The sequence below is a fragment of the Dermacentor albipictus genome, chromosome 1, assembly GCF_038994185.2.
Source record: "Dermacentor albipictus isolate Rhodes 1998 colony chromosome 1, USDA_Dalb.pri_finalv2, whole genome shotgun sequence".
Lineage (NCBI taxonomy): Eukaryota > Metazoa > Arthropoda > Arachnida > Ixodida > Ixodidae > Dermacentor > Dermacentor albipictus.
In genome coordinates this window covers 92,796,553-92,814,307 of record NC_091821.1, presented here as the reverse complement: position 1 = coordinate 92,814,307, position 17,755 = coordinate 92,796,553, and the positions used below count along the sequence as shown (strand labels likewise).

General features: G+C 47.1%; 1 protein-coding gene across 3 annotated transcripts in view; it reads right to left on the bottom strand.

Annotated features, from left to right (window-relative positions):
• Positions 1–17,755, bottom strand: part of LOC135902653 (RYamide receptor-like) — a 126,037-nt gene that overhangs the window by 99,594 nt on the left and 8,688 nt on the right. For all 3 annotated transcript variants that reach the window (XR_011507954.1, XR_011507955.1, XM_070523493.1), the window contains exon 2: positions 12,570–13,367. Coding sequence is in view for 1 of the 3 variants with exons in the window: in XM_070523493.1 (XP_070379594.1) it covers positions 12,570–13,367 (798 nt within the window). In the remaining 2 variants the exon portion in view is untranslated. The remainder of the gene's footprint in view (positions 1–12,569; positions 13,368–17,755) is intronic.

Below are 17,755 nucleotides of genomic sequence, written 5' to 3'. Positions count from 1 at the left end.
ACGCATGCACTTCATTCGTAAGTACTTCCGTTCTACGAACAATTGTCTTAAGGACTTTCTTGTGAATACGGGCCCTGCTCTATAAGCACTAAACGTTTGCGGTCGACGTCACACGAGGCTTTCGTTCCTTTACTCTTTACTGTACAGTTCGGTGCCATCGCTGTCATCTCGCTCTTTAGACAACGTCTATTGTTACAAACAATTTTTCCGTGCGGACGGCTTTCCGAATTTCCGAAGTAGTTTGAAGTTTATTCTGGTAAAATGCATGTACAAAGACGGGCATATGTTAAAAAGGTTTCATATGTTACATGAAGTGCAAAACTACTAAACAACGAAAAGAATATAATAATAAAAAAACTGTTTCACTAAATAAACAGTCATTATTTAGCATAAAACGATAAAGGTCCGGTTATTTCACTAGTGAAACTGTGTTATTGGTCACAAATAAAATCATGAAGCAAACGTTTAAATGAGGACACAGACACAGCAGTTTTATTATTTCAAGGCAAGAAATTCCACAATTTAATTAAAACAAAACCAACCCTTCGGGTACCGTAGTTAGTGTGGACTTCTGAAAGTAACAAAAATTGTTGTTTAGATAAAGATGTGTAACATCTGTATTGGCAAGTTTTTGCATGAAAACCATTTTTTGGAAGATGATGGTGTTTAATTGCTCGATATGCATATATGTAATCATTAAATTACACAAGATTAGTAACGCAGGGTATGTTAAGATAGCGGTACAGTTAATTAATATGCGATCTGTGATTACTCCTAGTGCTAATACGAATGGTTTGATTTTGGACATGTTTTCAGGAAGAAAGATGGAAGTGATAGGTTTCACCCGAGGCTCTTATACAATAGCTTAGATAGCTATGAATTAGTGTGCAGTGTAGAGTAAGAAGAGTATGTAAATCTAAATAACATCTAGCTTTGAGTAGAATCATAATACCATATGAAGTCTTTCTTTGTAGTTTATGAATGCTTAAGTTAAATTTTAAGCGTCTCAAGCTCGATACTAAGGAACGAACAATGGTTGGAGGGCTAAATAGCATGCAAATTAATAATAATTGGCATAACTTGCCTGGAACTGCCGGGCCTGGAACTTTTCGGAAGGATTAATTTGTAGTTTATTTTTAGCACATCATGTAGAGATCTCTATAAGATCAGCATTAAATGTCGTTATAAGTTTGTTTAAATAGTTACCCGAAGAGTGATGTCATCGGCATATAGGATGCATCCTTTTAGCGAAGTTAGACATTTAGGTAGATCATTAATATATAACAAAAATAAAATCGGACCAAGAATTTAGAATTGTGGAACCCCGATGTTAATTATTTTTTTTTGTTAGAAGAAACGCCAGAAATGTATATGCTTGCTCACGACCAGACAAGTAACTTTAAAAGAGGCTTAGAGGGGTTCCTGGTATGCCGTAAGAAGCAAGTCTAGAAAATAGAATATAATAATTATATGAAAAACTTCAGTGAAATATAAAAATAAACAGAAACAACGTAGTTAACTTTGTCAATTTCGATTTTGCATTTATCAGTAAAATAAATAAGAGCAACGTTAGTTCAATACCCACGACGAAATCCAAATTGTTTAGGGTGAAACAAGTTAAATTTTTCAATGCAGCTAGACGGACGAATGTGGATCAGTTTTTCAATAACTTTACTAAAGAATGGAAGGATAGAAACTATTCTTTAATTAAATATAATTGATTTATCACCTGTTTTAAATAGCGGGATTACCTTACTTACTTTTATTGCGCTAGGAAATAAACCCGTTTGAAAAATTAGATTAGTTATGAAGGCGAGCACATGCGCAATAACGTAACAAAACAGTTTTAAGTGATTCGCATGAATGTTATCTAAATCAGAACTAGAGCTTTTGAGGTTTATTATTACACTATTTACCTCTTGACGTGCTGTGCGTAAAAGAAAAAATGATTGACTGCAATGGCCAAGTTTGTCTGAGGGAACAGATGGAACAGGAATGGCGGAGAAGTATTCACTGAATGCCTTAGCGATGTCGACTGGGGCAGACGTGATGAATCCTTCATGAGTAATGTTAGTTATAGAAGAACAATTGACAAAACGCCGTTGTTTTTTTATGTCAGAACTAGAAGGAGTAATGTCATTTTGGTACTAACTCTTCGCATTATTTATCAGCGTACTCAAGGTGTTAGAGTATTGTTTGTAGCGACATTTTAGGCTCAGATTAAATGGGTGCCTTTTAGTTCTTTTATATACGGTAAGCTGTATCTTTTACACACATACAAGGACAATCTCCAGGTTTGCACTGATGGATTGACAACTGTGGACGGATCTACAGGAGCTGTGATCCTTTCCGAAAAAGTCGTGACCATTCAGTTTAAAACATCTCACCGGACAACTTCGACTGCTGCGGAGCCCGCTGCACTTCGTAGCGCACTTCGCATGGTACATGAAAATCTACCTCGAAGATTCTCCCACTCGAAGGCAGTCCAGCATTGCTTGCTATCCGCTCTGCGTTGTGGACCACAAGACCAACTTGTGCTACAAATAAGGCAGTTATATCACGAGCTAGGAGAGAAAGGACATCACATAACTTTTCAGTGGCTCCCAGGCCACTGCAGCATCAAGGGCAACGAAGACGCCAACGAAGCTGCTGGAGGTCTCACGAAGATGACGTGAAGGAACCCATCCTCCTATCAAGAACTGACGCAGCAACAAAGCTTCGCATAGTAGCGCGTGATGTCACACGATCCATGTAGAACACGCCAGCTTTACGGCATACTCGACTGCACCGCCTGGACCCATCCCTCCGACTACGCATTCTATTTTGACTATCCGGAATTGAGACAACTGTTATCTGCCGATTATGGCTAGGAGTGCCTTTCAAGAATGCATTTGCTTGCCGCATCGGAATGACTGACAGTGCTGCCGGTGATAGTTGCGGCAGCGAGGGAACAATCGAACGTATCCTTTGTCATTGTCCTCTCTGGAGATTCCAGAGACAGTCGCTCGTGGCGGCGTTGGCACGCCTCGATGACCGGCCGCTTTCTTAGCAGACGATCTTGGAGTGCCGGCTGATGCGATCTTCACACCAGAAGGCGGTGAAGGCGCAACTGAGGTTTCTCCGGTCAAGCGATCTGCTTGAATGACTGTGACACTCCTTCATTCCTTTGTGTGTGTTTTTTTTCCTCCATATTTTTCTTTCCCTCTCCCATTCTTTTCTTTTGTGTGCACGTTTCTGTGTCTTTTTTAAAGATGTTTCTGTCTCCCTTTAGCAAACAGGATATATCTCTTCCGGTTAACCTCCTTGCCTTTCTCATCTCTTTTATCTCTCTCTTTACGCACGCTATTAAGTAATCCTAATGCTAACCAAGGATTCCTAGGAGAGGAATACCGTTTATGGCACTGAACAGATGTTGTGGATGCAGTTGGTTATTATTGAAACAAACTGTATGTAAGCTGACTCGACATTGCCCGTTGTCGTAACAGAAGACCAATAAGAGCTAGATATTAATTCTACAAATTTAACTTGATCAAACATGTGTTTAACAAAACTTTTGTTATTGACGCGTAGAAAGCAGAGAGCTGTGAATAAATGATCTTTCAAGTGATTTTGAAGAACGAATGCAGAAGGAGGGGAGAGGAAGTTTGGACAGAGTATGATCAATAAATGTTCCTGAACCACCAACAGAGCAACGAGTGGGAAGAGAAAAAAGAGATTCAACGCCGTAACCGTGAAAACGGCTAACGCATTGGGGAAGGCGGTTAATGGTATGACGATTACGTGAGACTTTGTGCCTGGCAATGATATAATGTACATGCTAATATAGTGAAGCCGTATTGCATATAAACAATTAGTATGACCGAAAACCTTAGTGCATTCGAAAGGCGAAGTTACCGAGATTGTGGATCGCAGAAGCGGCATCTCATTGGGCGACTATTCTGGTTAATATAATGTGCAGTATTATGATTCCATGACGGCTAATTTTGCGAGCCCCTGTAAATTACGAATACATTTTAACCACTGGCCCTGAGATCACATTCACGAAGATCATTGTTCGTAATGGTTCTTCAACATAGGCCATTGCCTTCGTTGTCATCTCGATCACTGTCGTGATTGGCCAAGACCTCTTCTTATAGAACAAACGGCTGTGTGGACCTGGTGTAGAATTCAAAGCTTTTCATACGTAAGTGATCTTTGCCATTCGTTGGGAGCCTCCGCTAAGATATGTCTAACACCACTATTGACTGGCACATCCTCTTAAGAACAATTCAAGCATAAGAACATTTTTCTTTCTTTTTGTGAACTCGAACTGTTCATCCTACGGCCAGGGCCCGTGTCCACCAATCTTATATTATATCACTGCATCCCCTTATTGACCGGCGCTTGGGGGCTCGTCACTCATGAGATGATCGGCGTGATAACTATAAAACATTCTGCGAGGAGGGGGGTACCATCGCAGGGGGCCATTGTGTGTGCTACCGCGTATGAGCGCCTTCTGTGTTTTTTGTTCGTTTGTTGTTCATAAGTTCGTAAGAACAAAAATTGTCTAATAGTGACAGCCAACATATTGTCACAGACAAAGCCACAAAGGACTTCGGTCGACGCTGGAGATCTCTTTATTGATCGCTGTCCTGGCACCTTCGTCGTTCTCTTCTTCTGCGAGCCACCCAACATGCCTAGCATGTGGCACCGAATTGCACCGTGTGGCTGTCAGCTGTGTCGAGGTCGTGGAATTACCCCCCTCCCTAGGAGCATCGTCTCGATGCGGAACATTGATGCACTGGAGATTGCCACGGGGATACTGTTAAGAGAGACGCAGATGGTGAGAGAGGTGCTGAGCTTTGCGTTCAGCGGCTGTTGTATAACTTCAGTCGAGAGACGTGAACGACATCGGACAGGGGTGGGCGTCGGGGACGGTGCGTGGTGCCTTCTCCCTCAGGAATCACTTCGTATGTGACGTCGCCGAGTCGTTGAACTATCCTGTAAGGTCCAAAGTAGCGGCGCAAAAGCTTCTCCGACCGACCACGCTGGCGGATCGGTGTCCACACCCATACTTTGTCACCGGGTTGATAAGTGACGTCGCGGTGACGAAGATTGTAGCGGTCGGCGTCATTTTGTTGTTGGTAGCGGATACGCATTCGTGCGAGCTGGCGCGCCTCTTCGGCGCATCGAGCAAATTCGGCAGCATCAGTGACAACATTAGAGCAGCAGGTGGGTAAAAGCATTGCGTCTAACGTTGTGACAGCTTCCCGGCCGTGCACCAAGCGAAAAGGGGTGAAGCCGGTAGTTTCTTGAACGGCAGTATTGTATGCAAACGTAACATATGGGAGAACGTCGTCCCAGTTCTTGTGGTCGACGTCAACATACATGGAAATCATATCAGCGATCGTTTTGTTTAGCCTTTCTGTGAGCCCATTCGTCTGGGGATGGTAAGCAGTGGCTTTGCGGTGAACTGTACCACTGAGAAGCATGATATCTTCTGTGAGCTTCGCTGTAAATGCTGTGCCCCGGTCGGTTATAACCACTCTAGGGGCACCGTGTCGGAGTACGATACCATGTACAAAGAAGGTCGCAATATCATTAGCGGTGCCTCGTGGGAGAGCTCTGGTTTCAATGTATCGTGTAAGGTAGTCTATGGCAACAGCAATCCAGCGGTTACCAGCCCTCGACGTGGGGAATGGTCCAAGCAAATCTATGCCAACCTGCTGAAAAGGGATCCTCGGAGGATCCACGGGATGGAGAAGTCCAGCAGGACGCACGGGTGGTGTCTTGCGTCTCTGGCAGTCGCGGCATGTCTTCACGTATTGCTTTACGTCACGGCGAAGGTTAGGCCAGAAGTACTTTTGGCGTATGCGTGAAAACGTCCGTGCGAAGCCCAAGTGGCCCGAAGATGGCTCGTCGTGAGAGGCCCGCAGGATGTCGTCACGTAGTGAAGACGGCACTAGAAGGAGGCAGGCGGTTGCGGTCGAGTGAAAACCTAATTTGTAGAGCACGCCATCGCGGAGAAAAAAGGAGGATAACTTGCGCATAAACATACGAGGCGGCTCTGGTAGACGGTTCTCAAGGTAGTCGATGAGCGGCCGGAGTTCTGAATCATCGCGCTGTTGCTTGCTGATGTCTGATGCTGTGATAATGGACAGAAATGCGTCCTCTTCATCAAAGTCGTTTGGCGACGGTTGAAGTGGATTACGTGACAGGCAGTCGGCGTCGGTGTGTATACGCCCGGACTTGAATACTATCGTCATATCGTATTCTTGCAAGCGAAGACTCCAGCGTGCAAGACGGCCAGATGGATCCTTCAGATTGGCGAGCCAGCACAATGAATGGTGATCTGTCACAACTCGAAACGATCGGCCGTACAAATATGGTCGGAACTTAGTAATTGCCCACACCACAGCCAAGCATTCCTTTTCCGTAGTGGAATAGTTCCTTTCAGCTGGAGACAAAGTGCGGCTTGCGTATGCAATCACGCGTTCGGCTCCATCCTGCCACTGGACGAGGACGGCACCAAGGCCAACGTTGCTGGCATCCGTGTGCAACTCGGTGTCACTGTCTTCGTCAAAGTGTCCTAGAACAGGAGGTGTGCGCAGACGTTTCCGGAGTTCACAGAAGGCTTCTTGTTGGTCCTGCTCCCAGACAAACGGAACATTATCCTTAGTCAACCATTGCAAAGGTTCGGCTATCCGTGAAAAGTTAGCCACGAAGCGTCGATAATATGCGCAAAGCCCTAGAAAACGGCGGAGTTCGTGTTTGTTCGAAGGTGTTGGAAACGAAGCAACAGCAATGGTTTTGTCGGGGTCTGGTCGAATGCCCTCGTAGCTGATGACATGGCCTAAAAATTTGAGTTCGTCATACCCGAAGTGGCATTTTTCAGGCTTTAAAGACAGACCAGCAGTACGAATTGCGGCAAGAACTGCTTGTAAACGCTGGATGTGCTGCTCAAAAGTTTCTGAGAACACAACGATATCGTCTAAATAGACAAGGCATGACTGCCACTTGAGACCTGATAGAACCGTGTCCATCATGCGCTGAAAAGTAGCAGGCGCAGAGCACAATCCGAAAGGAAGGACCTTGAATTCGTAGAGTCCGTCAGGCGTAATAAATGCGGTTTTCTCACGGTCACGCTCATCAACCTCTATTTTCCAGTAGCCGCTGCGAAGGTCCATCGATGAGAAGTATCGAGCATGTCGAAGGCGGTCCAAAGAGTCGTCGATGCGGGGAAGGGGATAAACGTCCTTCTTCGTAACGTTGTTAAGCTTGCGATAGTCAACGCAAAAACGCAGTGTGCCGTCTTTCTTTTTCACCAGAACCACAGGTGACGCCCATGGACTGGTGGAGGGCTGTATGATATCGTCGGTAAGCATTTGTTGGACTTGATTTCGAATGGCGTCTTGCTCTTTACGAGAAACACGGTAGGCACGTTGGCGCACAGGTCTTTCATTCGGATTCGTAATAATTCTGTGTTTCGCAATAGGCGTTTGGTTGACCTTCGATGTTGAAGCGAAACAGTCCGCAAAAGACTGTAAAAGGCTCCAAATGCTAGCCTGTTGTTCAACTGATAATTTAGAATTCACATCAATATTGTTGTTGGCTGGTACGTCACAGTTAGAATCTTCATCAGTGTGTCCTACAGTTAAACAAGCGGGAAAGTCACTGACTGGCTCCAAATAGGCAATGGCAGTTCGTGGGGCGAAGTGCTGGTATTCACGACTGAAATTGGTCACTAAAATCTGAGCAGTCCGTGACGACAGCTGCAAGATGCCGCGGGCTACGCAAACCTGTCGCGCCAACAAGACTGACAGATTGCCTTCAGCGATTCCGAGACGGGGAGGATCATCGTCTGTTTCTACGGTGATCAACGCAGTACTCCTGGGTGGTAACGTAGCACAGTCACCCGAAACGCGCAACGCCGTGGACTGTGGGTGGTAGTCGCCCGAATGAGTTGCGTGTTCGCTGGAAAAAGTGACAAGTAACTCCCGAAGGTTGATGATTGCACCGTACTCCCGAAGAAAGTCCATGCCGAGTATGACCTGCCTGGAGCACTCTGCCAGTATAATAAATGAACCGACAAATGTGGCCTCACGAATTTGTATCCTCGCAGTGCATTTGCCGATCGGCGTGAGAACATGACCGCCGGCTGTACGGAGTTTAAGTCCTGGCCATGGTGTCGTCACCTTGCGAAGTGCAGTAACCAGTTGTCCGCTCATGACAGAATAATCGGCACCAGTATCGACAAGAGCGGTTACCGGGTGGTTATCTACAGAAACAAGTATGTCAGCTGAAACAGGTTCACGGTTTTCGCAGGAAGGTGTCGAAGGTACGCAGTCGTCGTTGTCGTCATCGTTATCGTCGTCGTCGTCGACGCCGTCGTCGGGGGGTCGCAGCGGAGGATCTTTCGAAGTGCGTTGGACAGCGGCCCCACCCCCAGAGGTCGCTGTTCTTAGTTTCCCCGACTTGGGCTCGTGGCCCGGTTGCCCACGGAAGCGGAGAACGTAGTGTAGCGGCTAGGTGACGCCGATCGTCGAGGAGGTGGTGATCGTGACTGGCGCCTCTGCGGAGACGGAGATCGGGTCGTTGGCAGGGACTGTTCAACCGGTGGGAACTGCGCGTACGGCAACGAAGGTTGACTGGCCAGATATTGCTGGATTTCTCTCGGGCGCTCTCCCTCACGTGGACGACGAGCGCCGGGGTGATAGCCCTGGAGTCCTATTCTTCGGTAGTAGCAGGCACGGTACAAGTGGCCCGCTTCGCCACAGTGGAAGCAGAGTGGCTGATAGTCCGGTGTGCGCCACACGTCTGACTTTCGCGTATTGATTCGGGGGCTCGTGGACCCGTATATATTTGTACGTGAAGCTTGGCCCTGGAAGTGGCACAGCGGTTCTTCAGAAGAAGGCGGGTTACGGTGGTTCCCGGGTTGCGATGGTAGCCTCACTGCTTGTGCATAAGTCAGTACGGGGGCGGCTTCAGGTCTGGTTTGCACGAATGGCTGTGCCGCCTGGCGGACTTCTTCGCGGACGATATCTGTGAGGGACGTTACGGTCGGTTGAAATCGTGCTCCCTGTATACGATCGAGCTCCTCACGCACGACACTACGCACAAGCTCTCGAAGCGCATTGGTGTCATAGGGCAACGAGAGAGAAGACGCTGATCCCAGGCTGATTTGGCGATCGTAGGCTGAGGAACGTTGCTGAAGGGCTCGCTCCATTGTCGTAGCCTCACTGACGAACTCAGCTACTGTACAATTGGAGGCCTTCGCATCAGTCCAGCAAACAGCTGTTCTTTCACTGCACGCATCAGCAGGCATACTTTCTTAGCCTCTGTCATGCCAGGGTCAGCACGCTTGAAAAGCCGCGACATGTCCTCGACGAACATGGCGACGCTTTCGTTCGGCCTTTGAACCCTGTTCTGAAGGGCTTGCTCTGCTCGTTCTTTTCTTGCGGGGCTGCCGTACGTATCGCGTATCTGCTGCTGAAATTCTTGCCAGGTGGTAATGGATGGCTCGTGGTTAGCGAACCATGTTCGGGCAGAGTCCTCTAGGGCGAAGTACACGTTCCGTAACTTTTTCTGCTCGTCCCAATAATTGACGTCAGCCACACGATCAAAGTCGTCAAGCCAGTCTTCCACGTCCTCAAAAGGCTCACCATGGAACGGCCGCGGCCAGCGTGGGGTGTGGAGAACCAGCGACGCAGGAGGCTGTCCCGTACCGTACGTCTCCTGTGTCTGGCTTGCGGTTGTGGTGGACATCCTCGGCAGATCTTGCAGGCCGTATTCCGGAGGCAGTCTTTGAAGCCGTCGGCTTTTGCGTAGGTTGTCCACTTCCAGTTCCTGGGGGTCAGAGTACATAGACGCGTACCCAGCACGTCCACCAGTTTGTCACAGACAAAGCCACAAAGGACTTCGGTCGACGCTGGAGATCTCTTTATTGATCGCTGTCCTGGCACCTTCGTCGTTCTCTTCTTCTGCGAGCCACCCAACATGCCTAGCATGTGGCACCGAATTGCACCGTGTGGCTGTCAGCTGTGTCGAGGTCGTGGCAATATTATTAGCAAAGGACGCCGACCAACCAGAAAAAGTTCCTACGAACAGGACCCTTTGCGTATTCAGTCTCTGTTTTATGCCTTCCACGCGTGTGCACCTGTTCTGTTGCTCATGCGATCCCGCGATCTTCTCGATTGTTTATAACACGTGTCTTTGAACAAGCCTTCGCAGTTTCGAGTTAACACTTGTCCCATCCTTTCTTTTATGCCCGTTCCCGTTCTGTGGCGTCGTGCTGTACTCAAGTAATAATGAATCTACACCAGCTAGTCCAAATGTATTACGACAAACGACATATGCAATACCTTTGTTATTATAGTGAACAAGAAAGGCAACTAAATTGTTTAGCAAAATTCATCTTTTTTTTCTTCGTCATGCGACTACTATTGCTCTGAATACACAGGGTGTTTCAGCGAACACTTGCAAACACTTTTTAAGATGTGCGGTAAGGTAATTAGTTGAATACTTAATTCGTGATTTTTGTTAATTAATCGATTATTGATTTTAGTTTTTGTGTAGGTAATGTCCGCCTTTTCAAGTATACCAGCCCATCAACAAGATTTGTGTTATCTGCCACTGGCATTTTTAAAATTTATTTTGAAAACGTTCGTTGAAACACCCGGTATACACTTGGACTTCTGCCTATAGCACGCATCTTAAAATTTGCGCTTTTCAATCTCCCATGACTTTGGCTCTGCTGAGGGCTTCGCGCAAAAACTGCAGCACCTTTCTTCGAATCATTCACTCCATCTGCAACACGTACATGGTACTTTGTTCGAGAAGCTTAATTGTCCTTGGGCTGGTTAAGGGAGGGGGAAATTTGTCGGCTTCGCTCAGTGATTTGCGGGCCGTACTCACACACAAAAGAAAGTTTCACGCTATAACTGTTATTAAGAGCAGAAACCAGCCAATTGTCATGTTGGACATATTAGCAAAGGCGACCGGCTGATGAGAGACAGCTCTTAGGAAATAAAAGCTTTGGGGATTCGTACCCACGATCTAAGCGTCCTACAGAATGTTAGCCATGCGAGCATACCTCGTTTTGTGCTTGCATGTTTGCATTTTCTAGCGTTTCTCTTCGATTTGACACGTAACCTTGAAGCTTGTCAAGACCGTAGCCATCTCACACTCACCATCTCTTTTCATTCTCAAAGGAATAAAAAAAATCCATGAATTTTCTATCATATTTATTTACGCATGTACTTTGACCGTAGTGTGGTGCGTGTGCCCGTGCAGGTGCTCTCTAAACCTCTACATGTGCGGCAAAGCTTCTCGAACCGTATTCACAAAGCTTTTCATTCATAAGTACTCTTTGCAATTAGTCATCCACCTTTGCTGAGGATATGTACAGCATCAGCATTGTCTAAAATTTTTCTCTTCCCAATAATTTTAGCGCAAGAGACTTTTGTGAATACGGGCCCTCGTTCGTAAGTGCACATTGGTGCAAGGTAACGCAGTAGAATATAGTATAACACATATGTTTGGAACAGCCTTCGTAAAACGAAAACGAAGGACACGTCCTTACAAAAATGTTCTCACGCTAAAATTGTTGTAAGATCAAATGCCGGCAAATATTGATGACAGACATATTAGCGAAAGCACTTACAAACAAAAAAGCTATGCGAATTCGGCCGAACTTTCGCAGTACAGAAGAGCGTAGAATAAATTGGGCCAATATTCTGAAAAAGTTCTTACGCTTGAATTGTCCATAAGATAAAATTCCCGCCAAACCTCACGCTGGACGTATTATTGGTAAAAGTGGCCAGTCAACGGCAAAGCGCACTTACGAATGAAAAATTTTGTGAATTCGGCTCCTGACATTCCGCTAAACACTTCACGATTGTACTAAGGACGTCGTTTCGCTTAAAATTGAATTCTTCTTACTGCTCGTATCAGCTGATCGATCCCACGATGGATATGCTGAAGTGATCACATATAACAGTTTGTAATGTTTGACAAATTTACCATATTTTATAAGGCAGCAACTTGCCGCCTAAACACTCGGAAACTGCTAGACCGTTAAGAAAGTTTGACGCCACCTCCGCGCTGCATTCTCCCTATCTTTCAAAGATAAGGACAGCAGAGATAGAGCATGAGAGCACGAGTGACAGCGGCTGCTTCATATGACACAGCTGCACCTATTATTGCGTTAATCAAGTAGTAAACCTCTACATTTAGACACCATTGGTTCAAATGACAGTCATAGTTGTGCCGTTATTGTCATACTGTGCGCTGACGAGCGAAGCTCACATCAGGAGTACAGTGTGCCAATTAAAATTTGGTAAGTGAGCGCACGCGTTGCAAAGTTTTTTGCCGGGCAGCGTGCTGGGACCTCTGTGAATTATTCCGCAATTCGGAGCTCGACACATTGCGAGGGACGGTGGTGCTTGCTTTGTCTGTGGAAATCGCGAGAGCCAGTGTTCTCGCGGTTCCCATCGAAAGAGAGTCCTCGTCACTCGTGCATTGGCTTTATCATATTTTGATAAATGCCCCACGTGGCTGCTACACGTGTGAGACAGCAGGGTTTCTTATACCTTTCGCTTGGAGGCAGCCATCCGCTGGTCGCGGGCGTCCTGGGCTTCGCCGGGAGTCTCCTTTCCCCAGACGACGACCGCGATGCGCGTGTACGTGAAGATGAGCACGAGCAGCGGGAAGAAGTACTGGAGTATCATGAGCGCCATGCTGTAGTAGGCGGTCTGCTCGGGCCGCCCCCACTGCTCGAGGCAGTAGTAGGTGCGGTTGGCGCACGGGTGCGGCACCAGCTGCGTCACGAGCGCCGTGGGCAGCGGCGTCACCAGCGCCACGAGCCAGACAAGCGCAATGATGAGCTTGGAGCGCAGCTTGGTCATGCGGGGCCGCAGCGGGTACACGATGGCCGTGTACCGGTCCACCGAGATAGCGATCAGAGTGTAGGCCGAGATGAAGACGGTCACGCATTGCGCGTACGTTACCAACACGCACATGACGCCGCCGAAAGGCCAGTAGCCCAGCAGAAGGTTGGACACGAAAGTGAATGGGATGCAAAGGCAGGCCATCAAAATGTCGCCGATGGCCAGGTTCATGATGAACATGTTCGTGACGGTGCGCATGCGCTGGTAGGCAATCACGATGTAGCAGACGATGCCGTTTCCGCCAATGGCTGCCACCGATACGGCGATGTACATGAGGTACATGAGCGCCTGGATGCCCTCCGGCACCTGCGGGGACACGTCGCAGCTGGCCGCCGCCTCCGACCCGTTGCCGCCGCTCCAGTTACTGGACGCCGACGCCTCCTCCATGCTGGACGACAGCTCGCTCTCGGTGGTCATGCTCTCGCCGGAGTGGTGCAAGGCCTGCGAGAAAACAACCGGCAAGTCAGTTGGGCCAGTGACACACGCTTCTCAGGACAGCTCTAGCCCAAGAAATAGATTTTTGGTTTAGGCGAACATGTTGATAAGGCCTTTCTTTTCCTTCTTTTTCTTCTTACCTTGCGTCGAGATCTTTCTCTATTGCTTTGTCAAGCTATAAAGAGGTGCGGTAGAGAGAAGTTCAGGATGGTGATTGAACCAAGAGAGAGAGAGAGGAGAGAGAGAGAGTAATATAGGAAGGCAGGGATGTTAACCAGTCAATAGTCTGGTTGGCATCCTACGCTGGGGAAAGGGAGAAGGGGAAGCGAGAGTAGGGAGAGAAGGTGTAGATACGTGTACGGACAGCAATTGAGTTAAAGACGCTCGCGCAAACCAGAAGTTCTGAGAAAGCATAAAAGTGCCTTCACTGCCTTCTGAGCCGATGATCGGTCGGGACGGTGCTCTAGTAACGTCTGTTCACTCAGAGGACGATCATCTAATTTCCTCAATATGTTAGACAAAGATTGTCTTTGTGCTTGAAATTTAGGACAATGGCACAATAAGTGTTCAATGTTCTCCTCGCATCCGCAAACATCACATGTAGGACTATCAGCCATTCCAATTAGTGCTGAGTAGGCATTCGTGAAAGCAACTCCAAGCCATAACCGACACAGAAGAGACGCTTCACATCGGTGTAGACCGGCTGGAGGTCTGAGTTGAAGTGACGGGTTTAGTCTTTGCAGTCTTGTGCGCTTTGTGTGTGCGGTGTTCCACTCTGCTAATGAGATCGTGCGTGCTAAAATGCCAAGTTGCCTCGCGGCGTCGGTCCTTGACATAGGAATGGGGACGCAGCGGTCTTCTTGGTTTGATGTCCGAGCTGCCTTTGTGCCAACACCAACTGCACACTTGCATGTTTTACTGCGATAGGAGCGCATCAGCTCATTCAGATATATATATATATATATATATATATATATATATATATATATATATATATATATATATATATATATATATATATATATATATATATATATATCTATATATATATATATATATATCAATCCGCAATCCGCAATCAATCCGCAAGCAGAGCTTCGGTTCGTCAAATTTACCTAACCACCAACGCAAGCATCGGGCGGTGGCCCGCTGCGTTGTCTGAACAGCCCAATCAAATGCTCTTCCCGTTTAAAGGACGCCACTTTTGTTCGCTTTCCAAACGAATAAAATGGCCTACATTGAGTCGTTTTTCTTATCTAATTGGCTGACAAGAGGCGATGAGCACGCTCAAGTGGAGAGGGTTTCGAGGGGGCCGAGCTAGCGCAGTGAAAATAGATAATCGGAGGAGAAGGGTGGTGCAGGCGTCTCAGAATGGTCTGCTTACTCTTATATTGCGGTGGCTGGTTGAAAATCGCGGTGGCGTGCAACAGAAGGTTACGAATGCCGCTAAAACAAATCCTCAGCAAAGAAGAGTTGGCAGAATGATGCCGTATACGGGTCGAAAGAGCTCAATAACGTTACACCACCACAGAGTTAATTATATTGAAATAAAGCCATGCCCTCGGTGAGACGCGAATAGCCAGTGCCTGAGCGATCGGCGGGCCGCCATATTCTATTCCTTTTGGAACATGGCAGTCTCTGGCCATTCAAAAAAAAAAAAAGAAATTCACTTTTCTTCGGCATATAATACATCTTTAACGCGTACACGTCACTTTGACGCGGTGCGTTTTTGCGGTTTTGTGACGTCGCGTGACAGGAAGGTGAAGTGGGTGCAGCCCGAAAACTTTTGACCAATAGCCGAGGGCTGATGGCGAAAGGGCGTGGAATCCTAAATAACTATTTTTCTTTTGTTCGGGCAAATCATGCGTAATCATTGTGTGCACGTCATATCAGATGGGGAGTTAATGCGGTTTTCGTGATGTCGCGTGACAGGGAGGTGAAGTGGGAGATGTGAAAAAAAAAAAGCTTTTGACCAATCAGGGAGGGCTGATTGCAGAAATAGAATAGAAAAGTTTGGATAGTTTTACGTTATAGCGCCCAAGATGGGGAGCTATCGCGGTTTTCGTGACGTCGCGTGACGGACAGGTGAACTAGGGGTATGGTATGGTATGAAATGCTTTATTTAGGTCCTGAGGAAACAGTATCGGACAGATGTGGGCCCACGTCGGCACAGAGAGGCCGAGCCCGTCTGCCGTCACACAGCCCTGTACAGCCCTGAGTTGGCCCGCCAGCGCTTCAGTGTGCAGCATCCCCTGCCACCACTGTTCACCTTGAGAGCCATCACTGGCCAACACCTCGCAGCGCCAAAGCATGTGTTCTAAATCGAGGAAACCCCCACGCTTACTACAACAGACTGAAACCCTGCAGTCCGGATTAATTTTATTCATGACGACAGGGTTAGGGTACGTTCGTGTCTGCAGAAGCCTTAATGTAAGCGCCTGTGGCCTATTTAATTTAGAATGTGGTAAAGGGAATGCCCTGCGCCCTAAGTAATAGTGCTTGATGATCTCGTTGTAGGTTAACAGCTGATCCCTGAACTCAGGAGTGGGAGATCCAGTCCCTTCAGGGAGTACTGGCCTTTAAACTTTTGACGAATTGTGGAGGGTTGATTGCAGACTTGGAATAGAAAAGTTTGGAATAGCTTTGCGTTATAGCACCCGTTTTACGTTAAAGAGCCCAAGGTCACTGGCTCTGACTACACTTTACATCATGGTCGCTCCTGCCGCGAAACTATCGAAAAGAAGCAAAGCAGAATGCCCGAGAATCAGCGCACGTGTATAGCGTCCCTGTACCAAAGACTTTGTTTACGGTCATTGTGAGGCGCTTCATGAAATGCAGATGCGAGCCATTGCGTGCAACAAGCCGTAGCCACTCTGAAATCCTCGGTACGTTTCACGACAATCGACGGACGCAAGACTGTTTCTATCTTTTATGAAGCGAACAAGTGAACGAAGTTCATTTTAAGAGAAGCGGCTCCGCATGGCCGCTTTGTATTCGTCGCACTCCGCGCCGTGAAAGACGAATGCAGCGCTAACGGCCTCGGCCGATACGTGGCTTGACAGCGAAACTGACTAGATACGTCGCGAAACGGGTTCAGCATTTCTTCACCAACGAAGAAGGCTGCGCGCCGAGGAGTTTCAACCGTCAGAAGCTTGAATAGAGGGTGATAAATATTTAATCGCGCCAAAAAGCAATTCGAGGGATTGACCATTGCCTCTCCTTATGCGCCAGGAGCAAAGTGCGCGTGCCTTCATTCACGCAAAGGCGCTCGTTTTATACCTTTCTTGTTTTGATGTACGCTTAGCAAACAGAACAAAACCAAGAGGGCGTTCAAGAATATCACGCCAGGCACGCATGCTACGTCACCTGCCTGTCAGTGCTGCTTCTTTTTTCTCTCACAACGATTTCTCGCAAACATCGTCTGGCCGTGCAGTTGCGAAAACCTTTGGACACTGAATAACCCGGCGCTGCTCACACCCTTCTAATTCTTTATCACTTCCTTTTCCACAGAACAGGCCTTTATTTCTAGTACGCCCCATCGGCCATGCGAGGCGAGACTTTCCGAATGTATTATTAATGAATGCTCAACTAAAGTTTACTTTGTGCTGTTGCACGCAATCCTCGAGGCTTATTTTGTAGCTCTGTCGATTTTTGTGCTGTTTTTGTGATTTCCGAAGCTCAGCGCTTGGCCACTCTGCCAGTGTGGGGTGATGTTTGCCGAAGACGCCTTAATATTGATCTTTTGCCCTCATTCATGTGACGTCGCAATAGCAAATGCGCCTTCGCTTTTTTTTCTCTCTCTTTCGTTTGTTATCGACAAAGTTCCGCGCGAAACGCCGTGTTTGCTCGCGAAGTAGAATTTTCGAACTGTGAAAGTGCACAAATGCGCGCAAACACCACGAATCTTTTCTTGTTGAACTTCCGCTCTTTGCTTAATCTTCCGTTTAGTTTCGCTTATTATTCTACCCTATACACTACCATAGTCCGTCCTCATCTAGCTAGAACTGGGCTTTCTCCTAAATAGCAAGCATATCAAAAGCGTATGCCTTCACAAATTTTTTAACGATATGTTTGCCTGACACCACTGCCATTTCAGGCATCCGCCCTGCTAATTAGAGTTGTTTCAAACAAACTGATTTTCGCGTTTTTTTTCCCTTCCTTAAGTGTACGGAGACAAAGTGCCCATTTGGAAGATCAATCATATAAACAATACGAATATAGGAGAAAAGTCTCGGTATCTCGATAAATGCTATAAAAGCTGTATTTACAAAACAATATAAATGTGATAAAAGATATTTTATCATCACCCGCCGCGGTAGCACTATGACTGTGGCTATGGCACTGAGCTGCTGCAGGAGCTTGAAGTCGCGGGTGCGACCCCGGCCGCGGTGCCC